This window comes from Mixophyes fleayi, chromosome 5 (assembly GCF_038048845.1).
Source record: "Mixophyes fleayi isolate aMixFle1 chromosome 5, aMixFle1.hap1, whole genome shotgun sequence".
NCBI classification, from domain to species: domain Eukaryota; kingdom Metazoa; phylum Chordata; class Amphibia; order Anura; family Limnodynastidae; genus Mixophyes; species Mixophyes fleayi.
This window is the reverse complement of record NC_134406.1, coordinates 186,810,051-186,829,596: the sequence shown is the minus strand read 5'-3', so window position 1 is coordinate 186,829,596 and position 19,546 is coordinate 186,810,051. Positions and strand designations below refer to the sequence as shown.

The 19,546-nt window shown below is 39.4% G+C and overlaps 1 protein-coding gene across 2 annotated transcripts in view; it reads left to right on the top strand.

Moving 5' to 3' along the window:
* Nucleotides 1–19,546, top strand: part of KIAA0319 (KIAA0319 ortholog) — a 35,308-nt gene that overhangs the window by 6,903 nt on the left and 8,859 nt on the right. The window contains exons 2-13 of one of the 2 annotated variants that reach the window (XM_075213150.1): nt 853–972; nt 2,137–2,855; nt 3,398–3,593; nt 7,822–7,925; nt 9,402–9,489; nt 12,349–12,438; nt 12,764–12,896; nt 14,704–14,929; nt 15,524–15,647; nt 16,409–16,541; nt 17,119–17,267; nt 18,710–18,861. In XM_075213150.1, coding sequence (XP_075069251.1) covers nt 906–972; nt 2,137–2,855; nt 3,398–3,593; nt 7,822–7,925; nt 9,402–9,489; nt 12,349–12,438; nt 12,764–12,896; nt 14,704–14,929; nt 15,524–15,647; nt 16,409–16,541; nt 17,119–17,267; nt 18,710–18,861 — 2,181 coding nt within the window. In that variant the 5' untranslated portion in view covers nt 853–905. Of the gene's footprint in view, nt 1–852; nt 973–2,136; nt 2,856–3,397; nt 3,594–7,821; nt 7,926–9,401; nt 9,490–12,345; nt 12,439–12,763; nt 12,897–14,703; nt 14,930–15,523; nt 15,648–16,408; nt 16,542–17,118; nt 17,268–18,709; nt 18,862–19,546 lie in introns of both variants that reach the window. The other variant, XM_075213149.1, reaches the window with a different exon arrangement.

Below are 19,546 nucleotides of genomic sequence, written 5' to 3'. Positions count from 1 at the left end.
CACAGACCTACTTCACCTTTTCTGGAGCTCCCTACTTAACACCTATATTTTTCAAATGACAGGTACCATTTTGGATCTGTAACAGCCAATCATATTTAAAAATTTCTTACTAATTGTCCCAGGCAACCAGTGACACTTTTGAACTGGAGTGGCTTAATACTGTTCACACAGACAGTGTGAGCCACCCCCTCCTCTATGTCATTAATTTGACATTTGGAAATTCAAACTGCCAGCCTAGAAATTTGTTGGGAGTTCTGCTTCCCTGACACCAGGGAGGACATGATGGTGGGGGGGAAGAATGGGGCCAATATACGTCTTGTCATCCCGATCCCTCTTTACTCCTAGCCCTCTGCAGTCACAGCACACAATCAGAGAAAAAAGTTTTAAGACTAAAATGTGTATATTATTTGTTCTTGGACCTTGCTACTGTGTCCATATAATCAGTGGTCGAAGTGAGAATTTAGAAGTGGCTTTATGGAAATTGTGACTGGAATTTGCTAGTATTATAATGAAGGCAGTAGGAGAAGTGGCGGTATGGCATACCACTGTGTACCAGCCCAATTCCACCACTGCATATAATCATAACAAATAGCCAGGTTTGGTATTTTTACTTTCCATTTAATGCTGAGAAAATAACAAAATAGATATTCACTGTACTGCACCACATAATATGGTGGGGCAAGATAAATAGGTAATAATACATAAATACATTCAGATATTCTTAAAAAGAGCTCTATCTGTTCTATATATACAAAAAAAACCACAATAGTGTACACTAAAAAATAAAAATATTATTTTGTTGCCAATTGCTGTTGTATTTGAATGTTGTTTTGTTTGCTTGTTCTGCTACAGGCTTCATAATTGAATATGCATAATTCTCAAGAGGAGTTTTCTGACAGCACATAATGGCGGCACATGACATCATGACTTTGCGTTTATACCCTTTGTTCATCTGGTTGTGCACAACTACTGGTAAGAGTGTTTTTATCACAATTCTGCACATTTAATGTGTATGAATTTGTTGTTCCTTACATTTGCAATGTACTGTATGGATTATTGTTTAACTCTCACCTCACCCAATTTGGTGGGTGGGAGCATAAGGGCTAACAGAAATGTGGAGAGAGAAAATTAGTTAATTTCAAGATATTTGCAGTACCCATAAGTAGGCAAGTAAATCTTTAAGCTTCAATAAATGGGAGAGCCAGAGATAGAACTACCGCCACTGCAGGGCATGTATCTACTATAGGATCTGTTTAGAGCTTCATTGCGCATATGCCAGGCCACGCGCTTGGTCAGAAGAGCGCAACTGGAACCCCAGGAAGGTGGGCCAGCATTACCGGGACCTTCTGAAATGTAGCTATGAGACCTGGGGATGCTGTGTTCTCCCTGGGGAGAGATATAGATATGTCTGCAAGAATATATACTCCTCGCATAATCTGAATGTAATGCCCCAGCAAATACAATTTCTAATGACAATAGAATATATTAGAAGCATACCGATCTGTGTTATGCAAATGAAAAGATACTGAATATTTATGACTATCAACTATTGGAAAAATGGCTTCAGAAATCTGCTTCAAGGTCATTAAAGCGTATATATGTCATGCACAAATTTAGCATCATGAGTACAGTTCCAGTAAAAGCCTAATTGCAAAGTACAATTGTTACAGCACACAATGTTCTAAATAAAAACATGCCCTCTTTCTGTATTATTATTTATTTCAGCTGCAGATCCTATAACACAAATCTCATGTGATCATTTATAGACGGCCTTGAAAGCAGGAATAGTTGCTAGAATCTAATGATGTCACAAAGTTTCTCAGGAGGACAGTGATTTGTGCTCATATCAGTGCCACTGTAATTATTACTCATGAATCTATTATAGCTGCACAGAACATGGCTAACTTAATGTAGTAATGTAAAAAGTGTCATTTAGAAGAAACGATATGACTATATCAATATAATACAGTGACTAATTGAAAAATAAAATCATGTACGTTTTGTATTTTTTTAATATTCTAGTCTTGCTTTATGCAAATAAAACATAATAAAAATGTAGTGCACCCAAATTACTGAACAGTTCTGTTTGTCACATATTGCTATTCCAAGATATGTTGTTTTTTATGTAATCTCCAGGATATCTGTGTGACCAGTGCAAAGAGGGTGCCACCTTCACTAATGCGGCTATAACCCCTAACTTACAAAAGACACACGTAATGAGAGTGCCAAATGCTAGAACTATGTCAGACTGTACTACTGCCTGTTGTAACCATTCGGGTTGTGATCTCTCCTGGATGCTGGGCAGACAATGCTATATTGTGAACTGTCAGCATAAAGAGAGCTGTGAACCACAAAAATTAGACAGCATGCAATCTTACCTAACGTTTATCCTAAGGCCTTCTCCAAGATTTATTCCCTTGCCACTCTACGAAAACTTTGCTCTCAATCGAGAATATTTATTGGGGGATCAGGATGACCCTAAGGAGGATATAGCCAATCTTAAGGATCTGTCCTCCCTGATTAAGAGTCCCACCCTCGAGGAACTGACCGACTACACGGATGACTACATGGGCCCTCAAATGGATTTTCTTCATCTTAGTGCTAAGGAAGGGGACAAAGTAAGACCTGACTTGGACTTCATAAATTGGCTTTTGCCAGAAGTAGATAAGAATACCACTGTCGTAGAAGTTGGCAGACGCAACGATGATGTGGCAGAACTTCCCAGAGAAGAGTCCTCAATAAGTAATGTGGTTGTGAACAATGGTTTCGAGACATCAGCTGCAAATCATTTAACTCCTACTATAACACAAGCAGACACAGTTTTGGCAAGCGTAACTCAGCATTTTCATGGAGAGGTATTCTTTTTAATATTTTCCACAATTTGTCATTTTCCTTTACATAATAAGTAGATAAATAGGCCCATATTCTCATATTTGTGCTACTATATTTGGCTTGGTCTAAAATTAGCTTTGTTATTAAAATAACAATAAGGGTAAGTTCAAAAATCTACTTCTTGAGTGCAAAAACTCCTGATTTTATTCACACATTTTGCACGTGAAAATTGCGTTGTCTGCATGAGTACATCCCTTCTGATAGGATGAGCTAGGGTCAGGCGGCACATATGGCTGAGTACAGGCTAGGCACATGAATGCACCTAGTTATAATCCCACAAAAACAAGTGGGATGCAATTATTTAAATGATATACAAGGTGTGAAAGAGCACATTTACAGGGAATTCCCTGTTTTAATTTATTAATTGTTTTATAAAACAATTGTGTACGTCTTTTGTGTTTCCCTTTTTATTATTTAATTCCTGTAGACTTAGTAGTGGGGAAGTAATGAAAATACAAACTTATTTCTTAAGATTTAGTGAATAATTTGTTTATCACATTTGCAGCTTCCAACACTTTTACCTAATTCTTCATCTCTGGAAAAACAAGTCTTGCCTGGTGTTGCAGAGAAAACCGAAAACCATGCAACTTTGCGGTGGATAACAGAGCATGAGGAGGTCACAGAACACACAACCATTACTGAAAATTTGACTCCCCCCTTTACACACAATGATTTACCTGTCTCCACTGCCCAAGTGCCAAGTAAGTTACATGACACAGGACTGTATAAAAACATCTTTAATCATGTTTTGAAACTGTGAATAATGTGTATAACATTCCACTTGTTAAAAAAAAAATAGAAAAGAAGTCGATCTTGCAATTGTCACATTTAACCAGAGATGCATATGACCTTCAACTTCTGGTAAAAGTGTCACTTTTGCCATTCAGGTACCATCCGGGTTTTTTTCACAGGAAGTCCCACATTTATGTTGTGGCTACCTGTCCACTGGCTGGATCCCATAAAAAATAGAATTACGTGTTTGGTGGCTTTCATGGAATTGCAGTCAACAGAATAGCTACTACACAGGCTGCATCTGGTCTGCAGGCTAAATTACCAGTTAGCTAGTCCCGAGTTATCAAAATTGTGTCAAAATTTGATGTATTTTAGAACAATGCTATTTCAAGTGATATGAGACAAAGAAGGCTAACTACTAAACCGAAATAATGGGAGATGCTGGTATCAATCATCTTACAGGTCTCACCACAAAAGTTAGTAGTCATAGCAAATAAATAAACAGGGGTGTCCATACTTCACATCTATCATCACAAGAATGCAAAAAAAAGAGTTGATTTTGCCACATTTGGTGGATATAAATATCTACTTTTTTGAGGAAAGTTCACAATTGTCTTTCAGACATTTCACAGATAAATATCAACTTAGCCCCCTGTCCTACATGTGGCCAATTTCTGGAAACAGCCTCTCATCTAAGCTGTAAAGAACAAAATATGGCTTATAGTGTCTATAGAAAGGATTACCCACTTTTTGGACGATATAGGACAACTACTCTCAAATATGGGATCCCTGTTTCAGTTATTCCTCAAGGGACAGAGATACTTCATAAAAGCTTTTCTGACAATACCTATTATGGTCATTACTGTTTGGTAAACCTTTTGATTACAGGAGGGGGAAGTGCTTGTTTTAAATAAAGCCCATACACACTCCTATTCCTTTACCAAGATCCTCCTCCCCTTTCTTTTTCCTTCCCTTCCACCCTACCCTTCCCAATGCCCAAAGCTCACCTCCCCATAAAATGACAAAAAAAATCTACAAAACATGCCTCAAAATGTGTGTGACTGGATCACTGATAAATAACTTTTGGTATGAATTTATTTAAAGGAAATAGACAGGCCGCTGATTTATATAAATTGCCAATGCACTTATTTTTGATATTCTGTATATTGTGAGATAGGAAATCATTATCTCTGAGACCAGGGTAGAAAATTTGTTTTTTCTGTTTACCCTTGCTAAAGGAAATACCTTATTTCTGATGTATATATCTGATACAATAAGCCTTTGTTTACAAAGCCTGTTGTGTACTGTGATGTGGGAAACTGGATTGTTTTTGGTTTTTGTTGTTCAGTGTGAATATGTATTCCGAATGGTCTGAAGAAAGGCCCCGTGCTAATTAGATCTTTTGATGTGTGAAGGTCCAACATTGAAGGCAGGAACTTTTAATTAAGACTGGCTCCTGGATTCTTTGCATCTGAAAAACATATAAGTGTAAATATGGCTAGCTTTCCAATGCATGTAAATCCATGTTTGTGTAACTAGAGTACATCCTGATGCTAAAATTAGCCTGTGTCAGAACTGTATAAAAGTTGAGCTCTGTGAGCATGTACTGTATCATTCTGATGTTCCATCTGACCTGACAACTGATACCTTATATCAGTGGAACTGTCCTTGACACTTGAGCAATAAACATCACTCTGCTTCAAGACCCTGTTTGACAACTTCTTCAATATTGCTGTAATCCTGTGACCTGCCGATTAGACTCTAAAATCCAATCCGTTCTCCAGCTGATTCTGAGGTTGGACCCAGCTCTCCAGTACCACCACTCTGCCGCTACCCTGCAGCTCTGATCAGTGTGATAAGCCAGGGGGGGATCCATCTACATCAACCCTGACCCATAGTAAGCGGTCCGGAGTTACCAGCCCAAGTGTACCAGCACAGGAGTACCAAGCAGTGACAGTTATCCAGAAGGAACGTGGTTCTGAGTGCCATAAAGGAGCTCAGTGGTGGCATCATTGTAAGCCCCTTCTACTGCGGCAAGAGGGCGCATTTGGGATAATGTAAAGGAACAATGGGAAAGTAAGCCCAGTCGGTTCCCAACAACAGAAAGGGTGGCATAAGTGGTCCATCCTGTCACAATGTGCTTCTAGGATCTGTTTTATTTTGTTGCATTTGTTATATTATTACATGTTCAATATATTAACAAAGTAATTTCAAAATAATAGGCTTCTTGACTGATCCTGTCGATGATTTTGCTTCACACCCCCGTTTAAAATTCTATGAAGGACATTGCTGGGAAATAATAATGATCATTGCATAGTGCAGTGTCCTTATCTATTCAACCATCTGATCTATATATATTACCCATACGGTAATAGCAGAGATTTCCCATGCATTCGTAGTCATGGGATAACTCATAATGATGCTTAAAGTACTCGCAGGACTTTGTACTATGAATTATAATGTATACAGTAATATATATTATACTGTAGCTATTAATCAACTTGGGGAAAAGCTAAATAAACAATCCAATGTATTTGGGGGAAACAGTCAATGAACAAAGTTGTAGGTATCAACTATATTTCAAAATTGTCACATTGCAGTTTATTTGCAAAGAACCTAATACCTGCACTTGTTTATTAGGAGAAACTGACCATACAATCAATAAGTTGCAAAACCCATCCCCACCAGTATAGGTGCCTTATGATGAACGGTGTACCTTTCCTGATACAGCAAATACAAATATGCCATTATTACTCCTTACACAAATCAACATAATCCTTTACTTTAGTAGCTTATACATTTTAACATCAATTATTGTCACTTATTGTCTCTAATTTGCAGGTAGTGGGCAAAAATATAAACACCAATATGAAGTCAGTAATTCGGGTATTGGGCCAATATGTGTGGCCAGCATCGTCTTTATGCACCCTGGCACCAAGTCTACCACACTCTGGGATTGTGTAGGATGGAGGCAGCACCCTTCTTCCACAAGTCTCTCATCTGACTCTTGGTTGATGGTGGTGGTGAAAATTGCTGCCTCAGTCATCATTTCAGAATATCCTCAATATATGCTCATTTGTGTTCATATATGGTGACTGACAGGCCGTGACATATGGATAACATCAATGTCATGCTCATCAAATCATTGTATGACCCCAGCTGCTCTGTGGATGGTGGGCATTGTGCACATGCAAAACACCCCTTCAATCAGGAAAGAAGTGTGCAGCATGGGATGAAGATGATCACTTAGTACCATTAAGTGTCATTAAATAGCAATTAGTATTGACCTGAATCTGGGGAATAACTATCCCAAACCATGCTGTCCTATGTCTTGTGCCATTCCTTATATGTTCCTTGTGTGTATTCCTTCCTTTGTAGAGTGTCCCCTGGTGGTGGTGGGGAATATGGCGGGATGTGTAAGCTATACTTATCTTTGATTGTTGTCTAGGTGCAAAGTAGAAGATAGAGTGTGTGATGCCAGACTCAGGCTTATAAAGCCCAGTTCAGCACAGTCCTGTTTTATTGATAACATCATCAGCATTCCCTTGTGACAACATCATTACAGAGGGTGTGGATGCATCCTCCAGATATGTGATAGGTGAGCGGGTGGGGGGACAGGACTGTTCTATCCCCTCACCAACACAATAACTTGCCTCTTACATAGAAACCAGATACACTTGTCCATTGTGAGAACAGTTATTAGCTTCCTCGTTCTGTTCCCTGGTATACTCTCTCCTCTCTTCACTGGCACCCTGTCCCATGACCTTGCATCCTTCCCTGTATCACCCTCTCCTCACTCTCCTGGCACTCTGTACCCTGGTATCCTTTCCATGAGATCCGCCCCCACGTCCCTTGCCTCTGAGATCCTTGCCTCCCCCCATTTAAAATAAAAATAAGATAGACACTAAATTATATGAAGTTTTTCATGATATATATGTGTTTCATTAACACTGAAAATCACTATCTTTTGCTTGCTTCATAAACACTGACCCCTCCCCCCCAAGTAAACACTCTATGCTGGAAACCATATTTGCAGAGATAACAATTTAATCAATATCACTGGATCAAAAATGTTTTAATGTAAGTGTCTTCGATTTTTTGTTGCAATACATGTTGCTCCCTTTAAAACAATAAATATAAACATTTACAATTGTTTACATTTTCTGTATGTAGTAATATCACTGGTTTATGTATCAGTTACAGACATGCCTTACACATATCAGTGGGAGTTGATAAAGGAGCCCTCAAATTTACAGGGTGAACTGAAAATTAAAAATACAGGATCACCAATGCTGTCAAAAGTAAGTGAGCTTTCCCCTTCTCCTTTCAGCACTTTCCATGCACTGTGCAGGCACATAGCACTTTAAATAGCCATTGCATATAACAATCACAGATTTCAACATATGTTTGAATTCTGTGGAGGTAATATACAATCACTGAGGTGCAGTCCAAACTCATCTTTGGTGACGTGGTGAGCCCAAATTTGCACAAGGGGATGGGGATTTCTGCCACAGTGCTTTGGGTTTGAGGAGCAGGATGGTGGTGTTACCAGACCTGCTGATAGGAGGGGGTGGACAGAGTGTGGGCATTCCTTGCTAAATACGAGTAGTTTTGTGGAGCAGTGAAACACGAGATTTAAATTTGTGGAGCAAAATTATTGCTATTAAATAAAGGAGTACAGCAGGTACATTTGTAAGGGCAACGCTTGCTTTTTATTGCACAGAAACATTTGAATTTTGTACCAGTCCTGAGTTGGTGGAAATCAGGTTTCATCTTAGATGAAAGATGCATTTTGTACATTTTGTCTATATGCCGTTAGCAAAGAAATTAAATACAAAATAAAATATTTTTCTTTGTTGTTTAAAGGAGCAACACAACATAAAATATTTTTTTCTTTAAGTAGCAAGTTAAGCACATTTTAAGTATACATCTGGTGATAATTTTTCTTAGCTATCCTCCTAAAAATCATTATCATCCTTTTTAAAAGCTCTGTGGTCGGCAAACAAAAATGACTGCCAGACAGACACAGTCAGTCTGCTACACAGTCACAGTCAGTCTGTTACACAGTCACAGTCAGTCTGCTACACAGTCAGTCTGCTACACAGACACAGTCAGTCTGCTACACAGACACAGTCAGTCTGCTACACAGACACAGGCTCACAGCTCTTAGAATATCATAAGACATTAATAGCAAACTGAAGAAATAAAACAAAGGAAAATGGTAAACACCAAGATTCTTATAGCCTGACTGATTTTTTCAAGGCATTTCTCCTTTAATATCATATCCTACTGCAGTCCTAATGCCAGCTAATCCCAAGTGGCTAGCGTAGAAGATTAGATGAGGCTCCCAGCTTTGTACATTACACTTTAGGTATTCGTAATGTGCAAGTTCGTATTTTTTATGGAGTGTTTCAAGTTTTTCGTTGAATTAGAAACTCCGGGAGGAACAAAAATTATGGAAGCATTCCACAAGAAACACTTAATGCCAATTTCCGCTGATGAAATGTGGAAATTTTCCCGGCCCAATGCAGACAAATATTTAACAGAAGTTTGGAAAACATCACTCATCTCAACTTGTCAGCCATACCAAGTCAACAGTAGTTCTCAAACCATATTGAACTGTTTTTGACTGTAGATTGCAGATAATTTTAACCTGTGGTTTATATATATCTGTTCCATTAATAACACTACTCATTACTAGTGAAGTGTTCAGCTATTGGTGTGATGTTATGGACGTGTTTGTGATATGACTTATCTTGCGCTATTGATTGTTACAGCTTACAGCAGGCCTGTACTCATTGGGAGTGACTGTGTCAAGAGAAGATGTTTTTGGTGAAGGATTTGTTAATGTTACTGTCAAGCCAGGTAATTGTAGTATTCATATGCACAGAGGTCATGGCACTACAGCATTTCATACCATCTACCTATTTTCATTCATTCCCAACATGCAATGTATTTAGGGTTAACCACTAAGAATACATGTTGGGCACATTTTCTTTTAAACGTAGCTTGTTTTTAATAAGATTCTACATAACCAATAATGTCAGTGTTAATTACTTTTTAAGGTATCTTCAACAAACTACACACAATTAGCTATAGGCATCCTCATGAGATTTTTCATGGAGTGGTAAGATGGTGTTAAATCATGTGAGCTGCCACGTAGCCCAGGCGTGCCGTTAATCTGCCCTCCCTATACCTTGCCTGTATCCTTCTCGCCTCCTGTGTCTTGTTTGTGCTCCCCTCCAATGGTATAGATGCCCCTCTCCCCCATATCCCAGTGTTCGCCTTCCAGTGCCTGGTCCTGCAATCCCTTCTCACTCTGCACTTTCCCTCATCTGTGTTCTCATTGGGGTACCTGTCTTCCCCATTCTTATTTTGTGTCTATTAATCTCTCTCCCCAATTGCATCCATACCTGTAGAGAAGTTATAGGTATGTAGACATAACTTTCTTGCATCTCCCACTGGTGTGTTTTTGCACTGCCATGGAGTGATAGGCAATTAATGTAAGTTTCATCACTGCCTCTCTCACTCCTGTTCTCTCTCTGCCTGGGAGAGGGAGCCAGAATGTCATTCTATCCATAGATGCAGTATGGCCATGGTGTCCTAGTATTACTACATGCTATGGTGGCAAAATCATGTGGGGGAAAACTTGCCGCCCTATGCACGACCATGCCTGTAGCAGACTCACTGACCCAGTAAATTAGACTTATGAGTGAAACAATTTTATAACTACAGAACTCCTAATATTTCAGCAATAGAGGAATATTAAGTATTTGCTTAAACTAATATAAACATTTTCATAAAAAAAAAAAAAAATACTTTTTCAGAGTCTCTGATGAAAGAATTGCTTCATAAAACTCGACCAATAAAAAAAATCCCAATTTGGTGACACATATGGGGATTCATATATTGATGGCAGAAAAAAATAATATAGAAGTAAAAAAAATGTGCCTATAAATTATTTGGGGTTCAAGAAAAAGACGAACAACTTTCACTTTTCGCTTGGTTTGTTGTTATATTTTGCCTTAAATACAAAAGGGATGGATATATTTCAATGCATATCTAAAAATATTGAGTTATATTTCTCTAGCCCTTGAGTGCCCTCTATTGGAATATATATATATTTTTTTGGTTTGCTATTATTACTGTATTCCAGTGGTTCCCAAACTTTTGCAGTTCGCGGCACCCTTAGAGTCTCCAAATTTTTTCAAGGCACCCCTCCAAAATAATTACTGAGCAGTCCTGTTTTAGAAGTAGTTGGGTCAAAAAATTGTAATAAGTATTTAGGTCACGACAGAAATACTTATTTAGTTGTATGCAAAAATGCCCCTTTGCATCCAGACACTCTGCCCCCTCTGCATTCAGGCACACTGCCCCATCTGCATCCAGGCACACTGCCCCCTCTGCAACAGGGCACACTGCCTCCTCTGCAACCAGGCACACTGCCCTCTCTCACGTTTCCCCCTCTGCCCTCTGTCCCCTCCTCTGCCCTCTGTCACGCTGTCCCCCTCCTCTGCCCTCTCTCATGCTGTCCCCCTCCTCTGCCCTCTCTCACGCTGTCCCCCTCCTCTGCTCTCTGTCCCCTCCTCTGCCATCTGCCCTCCTCCTCTGCTCTCTGTCCCCCTCCTCTGCTCTCTGTCCCCCTCCTCTGCTCTCTGTCCCCCTCCTCTGCCATCTGCCCTCCTCCTCTGCTCTCTGTCCCCCTCCTCTGCCATCTGCCCTCCTCCTCTGCCATCTGCCCCCCTCCTCTGCCATCTGCCCTCCTCCTCTGCTCTCTGTCCCCCTCCTCTGCCATCTGCCCTCCTCCTCTGCCATTTGCCCTCCTCCTCTGCTCTCTGTCCCCCTCCCCTGCCATCTGCCCTCCTCCTCTGCTCTCTGTCCCCCTCCTCTGCTCTCTGTCCCCCTCCTCTGCCATCTGCCCTCCTCCTCTGCTCTCTGTCCCCCTCCTCTGCTCTCTGTCCCCCTCCTCTGCCATCTGCCCTCCTCCTCTGCTCTCTGTCCCCCTCCTCTGCCATCTGCCCTCCTTCTCTGCCATCTGCCCTCCTCCTCTGCTCTCTGCCCCCCTCCTCTGCTCTCTGTCTCCCTCCTCTGCTCTCTGTCCCCCTCCTCTGCTCTCTGCCCTCCTCCTCTGCCATCTGCCCTCCTCCTCTGCCATCTATCCCCCTCCTCTGCTCTCTGTCCCCCTCCTCTGCTCTCTGTCCCCCTCCTCTGCTCTCTCTCCCCCCCCCTCTGCCATCTGTCCCCCTCCTCTGCCCTCCTCCTCTGCCCCGCGCCAGGCACCAGCTATAGAAAAAAAGAAAGCAAACAGAAACTTACCAATCTGCGGTAAGGACCCTGCAGCCTCCTCTCTCGCGCAGCTGTCACTGACGTCGATATTCAGTGATAGCTGCGGGAGAGAGGAGGCTGCAGGGTCCTAGCGCCGCGTGGATTGGTAAGTTTCTGTTTGCTTTTTTCTAGGGCTGGCCCGCGGCACCCCAGTGACAGTGCCGCGGCACCCCTGGGCGCCGCGGCGCACACTTTGGGAACCGCCGCTGTATTCTGTGGTGCACCACCTATAGGAAAATGTAGTTGTTCATCCTTAATAATATATTGAGGAAGGACCTTATAATAGAACAATATTATGCAGTGTAGATTTAGTCTACATTGCAAAATCACTTAAGTATTAAGTATGATATATGCCACAAAAAGTTAACAAAAGAATGTTATTTTTAATTTCTAAAGCAGCCAGAACCAATCAGCTTCCAGTTGCAGTTGTATCTCCGAAAACACAGGAGGTATCATTACCTAGAACATTGGTCTTTATTGATGGAAGTCGTAAGTACTGTATGGACATTTTTCTATATTTGATAGGTATTGCTCAAACAATCACATACTTGCATGTATCACATACATCTTCCTCATTTCCTTTGTTGGATTTTTTAAAATAATTTTTAGGGGTCCAGATAAAGGGTACGTTATGTATATATCTATTTACACTCCATAGTATATTGTACATTGCCCGATATTAACATAAAAGCATATGTTTGGTTAAGGTTAAGCAATGTGAGGTTTATTGGTTTTATCTGTATATAACATTATTTGATAAATCACTCGTAAAACAGGCTTCAAACTAGTGAGTTCTCTTATGTTTCTAACACAGAAAGCACAGATGATGTTAAAATAGTAGCGTATCATTGGGAAGAGATTAGAGGACCTTTACAAGAACTGAAGACATTAGGAGATCAACCAGTCTTGCATTTGTCTGATCTGGTAACTGGAAACTATACATTTAGGTGAGACCAGTACTGATTGCTACCAGGAACTGTATGATTTAGACCAATTATGCTTGGTGTATCTTAAAAATATAATGGTATACAACAGAAGCAATGTTAGTGAGACAATAGGTCATAGAAAAATTCTTATGAGGACCATTTAGGCAACATTGTAGTAGACAAGTTTTTTGTTATAATTTAGTATTGGACCAGTGCTAATCTTTCTCAGTAAGTGCCCTCCTGCCACTTAAGTGCTTGTCCAGGCACAGTGCATGATTTATTTAATGCATGAAAGAAATATAGAAATAATCGGAAGAAAATATCTGATCCATCTAAGCTGTCTGTTATGCCTGCTTTGTTATCATTATTTAGCTCCTTAAAAGGTAATATAATCAGATGGTGGGGTTCATTAACAAGTGTGCAGTGCTTCACTGACAAGGTCAAAAACCATTTTCCCTTGTTGTGACTTACTGTTCCTCAGGACATGGTTAGATAGATAGGACAGATGGACTGACAGAACATGCAGACTTCCAGCACATGGATAGACAGATAGGACAGACGGACTGACAGGACATGCAGACTTCCAGCACATGGATAGACAGATAGGACGGACGGACTGACAGGACTTGCAGACTTCCAGGACATGGATAGACAGATAGGACAGACGGACTGACAGGACATGCAGACTTCCAGGACATGGATAGACAGATAGGACAGACGGACTGACAGGACATGCAGACTTCCAGGACATGGATAGACAGATAGGACAGATGGACTGACAGGATATGCAGACTTCCAGGACCTGGATAGACAGATAAGACAGATGGACTGACAGGATATGCAGACTTCCATGACATGGATAAACAGATAAGACAGATGGACTGACAGGACATGCAGACTTCCATGACATGGATAGACAGATAAGACAGATGGACTGACAGGACATGCAGACTTCCAGGACATGGATAGACAGATAGGACAGACGGACTGACAAGGCACTGTACACTTGTCAACATGCAAGAAAGGCAGACAGGACATGCAGACAAAATGTCCAATTCAAACACCCAGAACATGGATAACCCTAGAGGATAGACAGACTAGATTGTGCAGTTGTCTGGAACACAGACAGATAAGTTAGACAGACTGATTGTACATGCAGCCATCCAGGACTTGGAGAGATTGATGAAACAGGCAGACACATTAAACTGTGTTTCTATTGTAAATACACATACACAGGTTGCAATATATTAAAACACAGGGGCAGAATCTATAATCAGAGGGCCAGAGGAAATGGCGGGACCACAGTAGTGAGGGGTACATTTAGGAAAAAGAAAAATAATGGGCAACCGTATTGCAACACAGCTTAGAGGGGACACTCTTGTGAATGCAGGTGGCTGCTTTTGTGCCTATTGCTCTGGCTGTTACATGACTACACGTGGCTTTGCATGATAATTGTAAGCTGGAGGATTGGGCCTTTCCTATTGATTGCTGTCCAGTTGGATTTTTGCAACCATCTGTTTGCCTAAATATCTAAATGGAGAGTTTGTTTTATTAGCAAAGTATTGAAAGGGGTGGAAATATAGTAAAAAATATCAGAGCTCCACACACTAGAAAGGTGGGGTGATGGAGAGGCCAGCACTGAAGATATAGCTTTGCCAACCTGACATTAGGTTAGGTTAGCTTTCTGACAGGTCCAATTTAAAGGAAATACAATCATTTGTAGCATGAGGAATATTTTGTGACCTGCATGTTTTCATGATGTAGGTTGAAGTTTTATTTTGAGTTTTCTTGCCTACATTAGTTTTAGATTTGGTTCTTATGTTTTCAGGTTAACTGTAACTGACTCTGATGGAAGTACAAATGCTACTGAAGCCTATGTCACTGTGATCAGTCCTGTGGACAACCCACCCATTGCCAATGCTGGACCTAACCAAGTCATAACCCTTCCCCAAAATCACATCACTCTGAATGGAAATCTGAGCAGTGATGACTACCAAATTGTCAGCTATGAGTGGTCTCTGATCCCTAGTGAAGGAAAAGTGGTGACCCTGCAGGTAATGGTGGAAACTTTGTGTGTCTCCAGGGGAGGGTTGGCAAATTTTTGCCCAGGTGGCAAGATTTGACTCAGCAGCCTACTTTAAAGGTGAAAAAATGCAGGTGGGACCGGCCCAGGGGCCAGATGCCCCCCAGCCCAGCCCAGCCTGCCCCTGTGTGTCTCTCCTTTAAGTATTGGGCATATGTGGGCAGCAACAAGTGTGGACATATACAGTATCTCCTGTTTTTATAGAAACAAAAGTACAAATTCACAGGCAATGCAGATTAATATAATGCCTTAGTGACAACATATTTTAAACAGCTATAACAATATATATTGCCAAAATGAAGATGAAATGAAACCTTGATATTTTATCTTTATTTAAAAATGTTAACATCAAATGTAAAAAATGTTTTAAATATTCTGAAAACAGAGCATTTTAACTTTTATTGTTTATTAAGTTTGGCTAATATTATGTAACATTACAATATTCTAAAGAATCTGCACATTGCCTAGCAGTGTACTAGGAGGTGTAGTCTAGCAACAGGTTTTTAAGTATAACATCGGGGATGGTTTTATAGGGTACATATGAATGACCTCTCGTGTTACACAGGGTGTACGCTCTCCATACCTTCAAGCTACTGCAATGCAGTCTGGAGATTATATATTTCAATTGACAGTCACTGATTCCTCCAAGCAACAATCTACTGCTCAAGTGACTGTGACTGTACAACCTGGTAGGTGAAGTGTCTGTTCATACATATATTCTACACCAAGGTCTAGATAGCAATGTACTTTTATGGTTCAAGCCACAGGGCATATTTTTAATTTACAAAACATGTATCTGTTTCCTCCTCCATAGGGTGGTGTCAGATGGGCATTTTTCATTAAATATAAATATATAAATTTAAGAGTATTTTAATGAGTGTTTTGGACACTTGAACAATTAAAGCACTGGTATAATGTATATATAATTAACAAAGACAGGATCATTTAATAAAATAAATATGATTTTAGTGTGGACTGGGCCATGCTTGCAGATTAATAATGAAACAAATAAATGCCTACAATCTTTTTAGAGTGATGCTGTGATTTATACACTTATCCAATATTTATCAATTCATTATCCAGAAAGACCAAAAGTAAATGATTGCTACTTTTTGGTAATGATGTTATACACATACACGATCACTGCGCATTTTCTTACATCACTGTGAGTACCAATGCTAAACAATTACAAGAAATGATTGCTCAAGGCTGTGTATAGTAAGACATGTATAATGTTTAAATTGTACATTTTAGGCAGGGTGATCCAAATTATGCATAAATCCGCTTGCCTGGAAAACCATTAGGCCCAAGTATTCTGGATAACAGATCCCATACCTTAATTACTGATGCATTCAGTAGTCTATAAAAAATGTATAGCATCTTCTACATTGGCTAAAATATATAGTCTAATACATTATATATAGTCAAATGCCTGTATTTTTACTAACAGAGGTTAACAGTCCGCCTGTAGCAGAGACGGGGCCCGATAAAGAATTGACTTTCCCAGTGGAATCTACAACGTTAGATGGGAGTAGAAGTAGAGATGATCATGGCATTGTTTCCTATGAATGGGACAACATCAGGTACAAAACATTGAGTAAGATTGTTAACATCATCAGTGTCACTTGTGTTTTTTACACTACCTAAATAAAACAGGTATTCCTTAATTGCTGGACTATTCATTATGGTTTAACTTTTATAACCTAAACATTGTTTTCTTATTGCAGTGTCTCTTACAGTTTGCCTGTGACTGACTAACTTTGAAAGTATAGCCTATCGTACTTATATAGGCTGTAATAAGTACTGTGTAATGCCAGTCATGTTTCTACTCTAAACATTTTAAAATAGTTTATACTATCACCCCAGACAATTTTATTTTTAACAAGAAAGGTCCTCTTCATAATCAGAATTCTTATACCTTTCATACATCCCTGGATCCCAAAATGTGACATATTCTTGCAGAGTACTGGCACCTGACTGAGCAAGTATTTTTGTACAATAAATAAAGATACATTATTTACACATATTTTGCTCTTATTATTATTAGCTAATACCTATAAATAGCCAAAATTATATGTAGCTAAAAGAAACCAAATACCAAATAAAATAAATACAAACGTGTTCTTCCACAGCTAATCAACATCTTTATTTATCTTTCAGTGGGCCAACTGTGCCGACCATTCAGAACAGCGATAAACCATTGGCTGTTGTGGCTGACCTGCAACTGGGTACATACCGTTTTCTATTGACTGTCAAAGACCGTCAAGGGTTAGGCAGCACAGCTATTCTCTCTGTAACTGTTAAGGAAGGTAAATATTACAGCAACATATTTCTTTACAGCGGAAGATGTGTGCAGATGACTTAAAAGTTTACAGACCTGTCATTAAAGAGTTTCATTTGTGAGCTCCTAGTAGATTTTATGTTCAGAGTTTATTAGTTGTAGTACTACTGTTATAGCTGTATGCATTCAATAAGCAGTGAATACTGAATGTTGGTGTAATTTCTTAGTACTCTCTGGACCAGATGCCCGCACACAGTGACACTTCAGCTGGTGTAGAACGACAAGTCCCAGCATTCCCTGGCATACTAGAACTTGTAGTGCCACACCTGCTGAGAGCCTCATTTTGCCTAAGACTGCCTTCATCTATTGCACATATTTTTGTAGCTCCATACATAATGGATTGTTTTTTTAACACCATGCTCTCTACAGTATTTCCTATTACTCTGCTGATGATCCCAGTTTTATGTTGTTTACAAGCCCATCTGTCACTCCATTTACCTTATAGTATGTCCAAAGCAACCTGTGCCAATAAATCAAATTAATTATTCAGGACTTTGAAATATGTGCAAGCACAGAGCTCTTTAGATAAATAGTACAGTCATTGTTTCATGCATGTTCTGTTAAAGTTGCTGTGTAAAGTGTGCTTTTGATACAAGCTTGTTTATGAAGCAGTTTATATAATATAAAAGGGAACTAAACCTATAAAAATAGCTTTGGCTTAAAATACAAATTGGCTTATATAAAAAGAAACTACTAAAACATTCTATAAATGTATGTGTAATGTTTCAGAAATTTATTTGAACTAAATATTTTAAATAAAGTTATTGCTTCCTCCAGAGAACACATAGGATAAATGGGCCTGATTCATTAAGGATCTTAACTTGAGAAACTTCTTATTTCAGTCACCTAGACAAAACCATGTTATAATGCAAGGGGTGCAAATTAGCATTCTGTTTTGCATATAAGTTAAATACTGACTGTTTAAGCTATCTGTCTTTTCCATGTAGCACACAAATACTTGATAGCTTAAACAGTCAGTATTTAACTTATGTGCAAAACAGAATGCTAATTTGCAGCCCTTGCATTGTAGCATGGTTTTGTCCAGGAGACTGAAATAAGAAGTTTCTCAAGTTAAGATTCTTAATGAATCAGGCTCAATGTGAGCACATGCATTCAAAGTATTTAGGTCTAGCAGTCTTTTAGCTTAGGCACTAAGGGGTACATTTACTAAGTGGAGATGTGCCTATAGCAACCAATCAGATTCTAGTTATGATTTATTTAGTACATTCGACAAAATGACAGCTAGAATCTGTTGGTTACTATTGGCAACATCTCCACTTTTTCAAACCCGCAGTTTAGTAAATATACCCCTAAGGGTCAGAACATATGTCAAAGTCTTTAAAATAATTATATGTCAATTTTCTTCTATTACCTTTGTATCTATAACATGAAGATATATTCTTGTTTTAGAAAAGAACAGCCCCCCTAAGGCTTATGCTGGTGGAACACATGTTCTTGTGCTACCTAATAGTTCCATTTCATTGGATGGATCAAAATCTGTTGATGATCAAGGAATAGTGTCATACCAGTGGACAAGAGATGGCCAGAGTCCAGCAGCTGGGGTACTTACAAACACTTTATATCACCAGTCGCCTTCAATCTGTGTCCTTGTTTCATGACATTAATAAGAGAATCAGCAACAAGTAATGAAATAAGCAGATAAATGACATAACCAATTACCCGCTAAATCAGTTAAATACCCTGACATAGGATTTATAATAAAGAACTTTGATAGAGATTTGAATTAGTTACCAGCAACATAAGGCAAATCCAGCCTTAAAGGGGGTTTCTGCCTTCAGATGAACCTTATGTATCTGCTACCATTTAATAAATATATTATTTTATCTTTCTATAATGAATGCCATGTGATTTTCATCCATGTATTTATATAACCAGTCAGATGATCACTTTTGTTATATATGATTATGACACAGCTCTGCTGTGCTCTCTGGATTGGAGACAATTGGGTCCAGAGAGCTGCTCTGTGTATCTCTGCAAATAAATCCAAGAAAATCAAAAATAAATTTACAACTATGTCTGATTATTTATGATTATACAAATGTATTGGAAAAAAGCACAGAAGAAAGCTACAAAAAAAGTCACAGATCTGGCTGGGTAATAATCTTTCACACTCCCATATAATTTGCAGACTTTTCTGTTATGAGCAAACAAACCCAAACTATCGTCTGGTTGACCACACAAGCTGTTAGGTAGGGCCAAATTTGCTTAAATAGAGATATCTGTTCG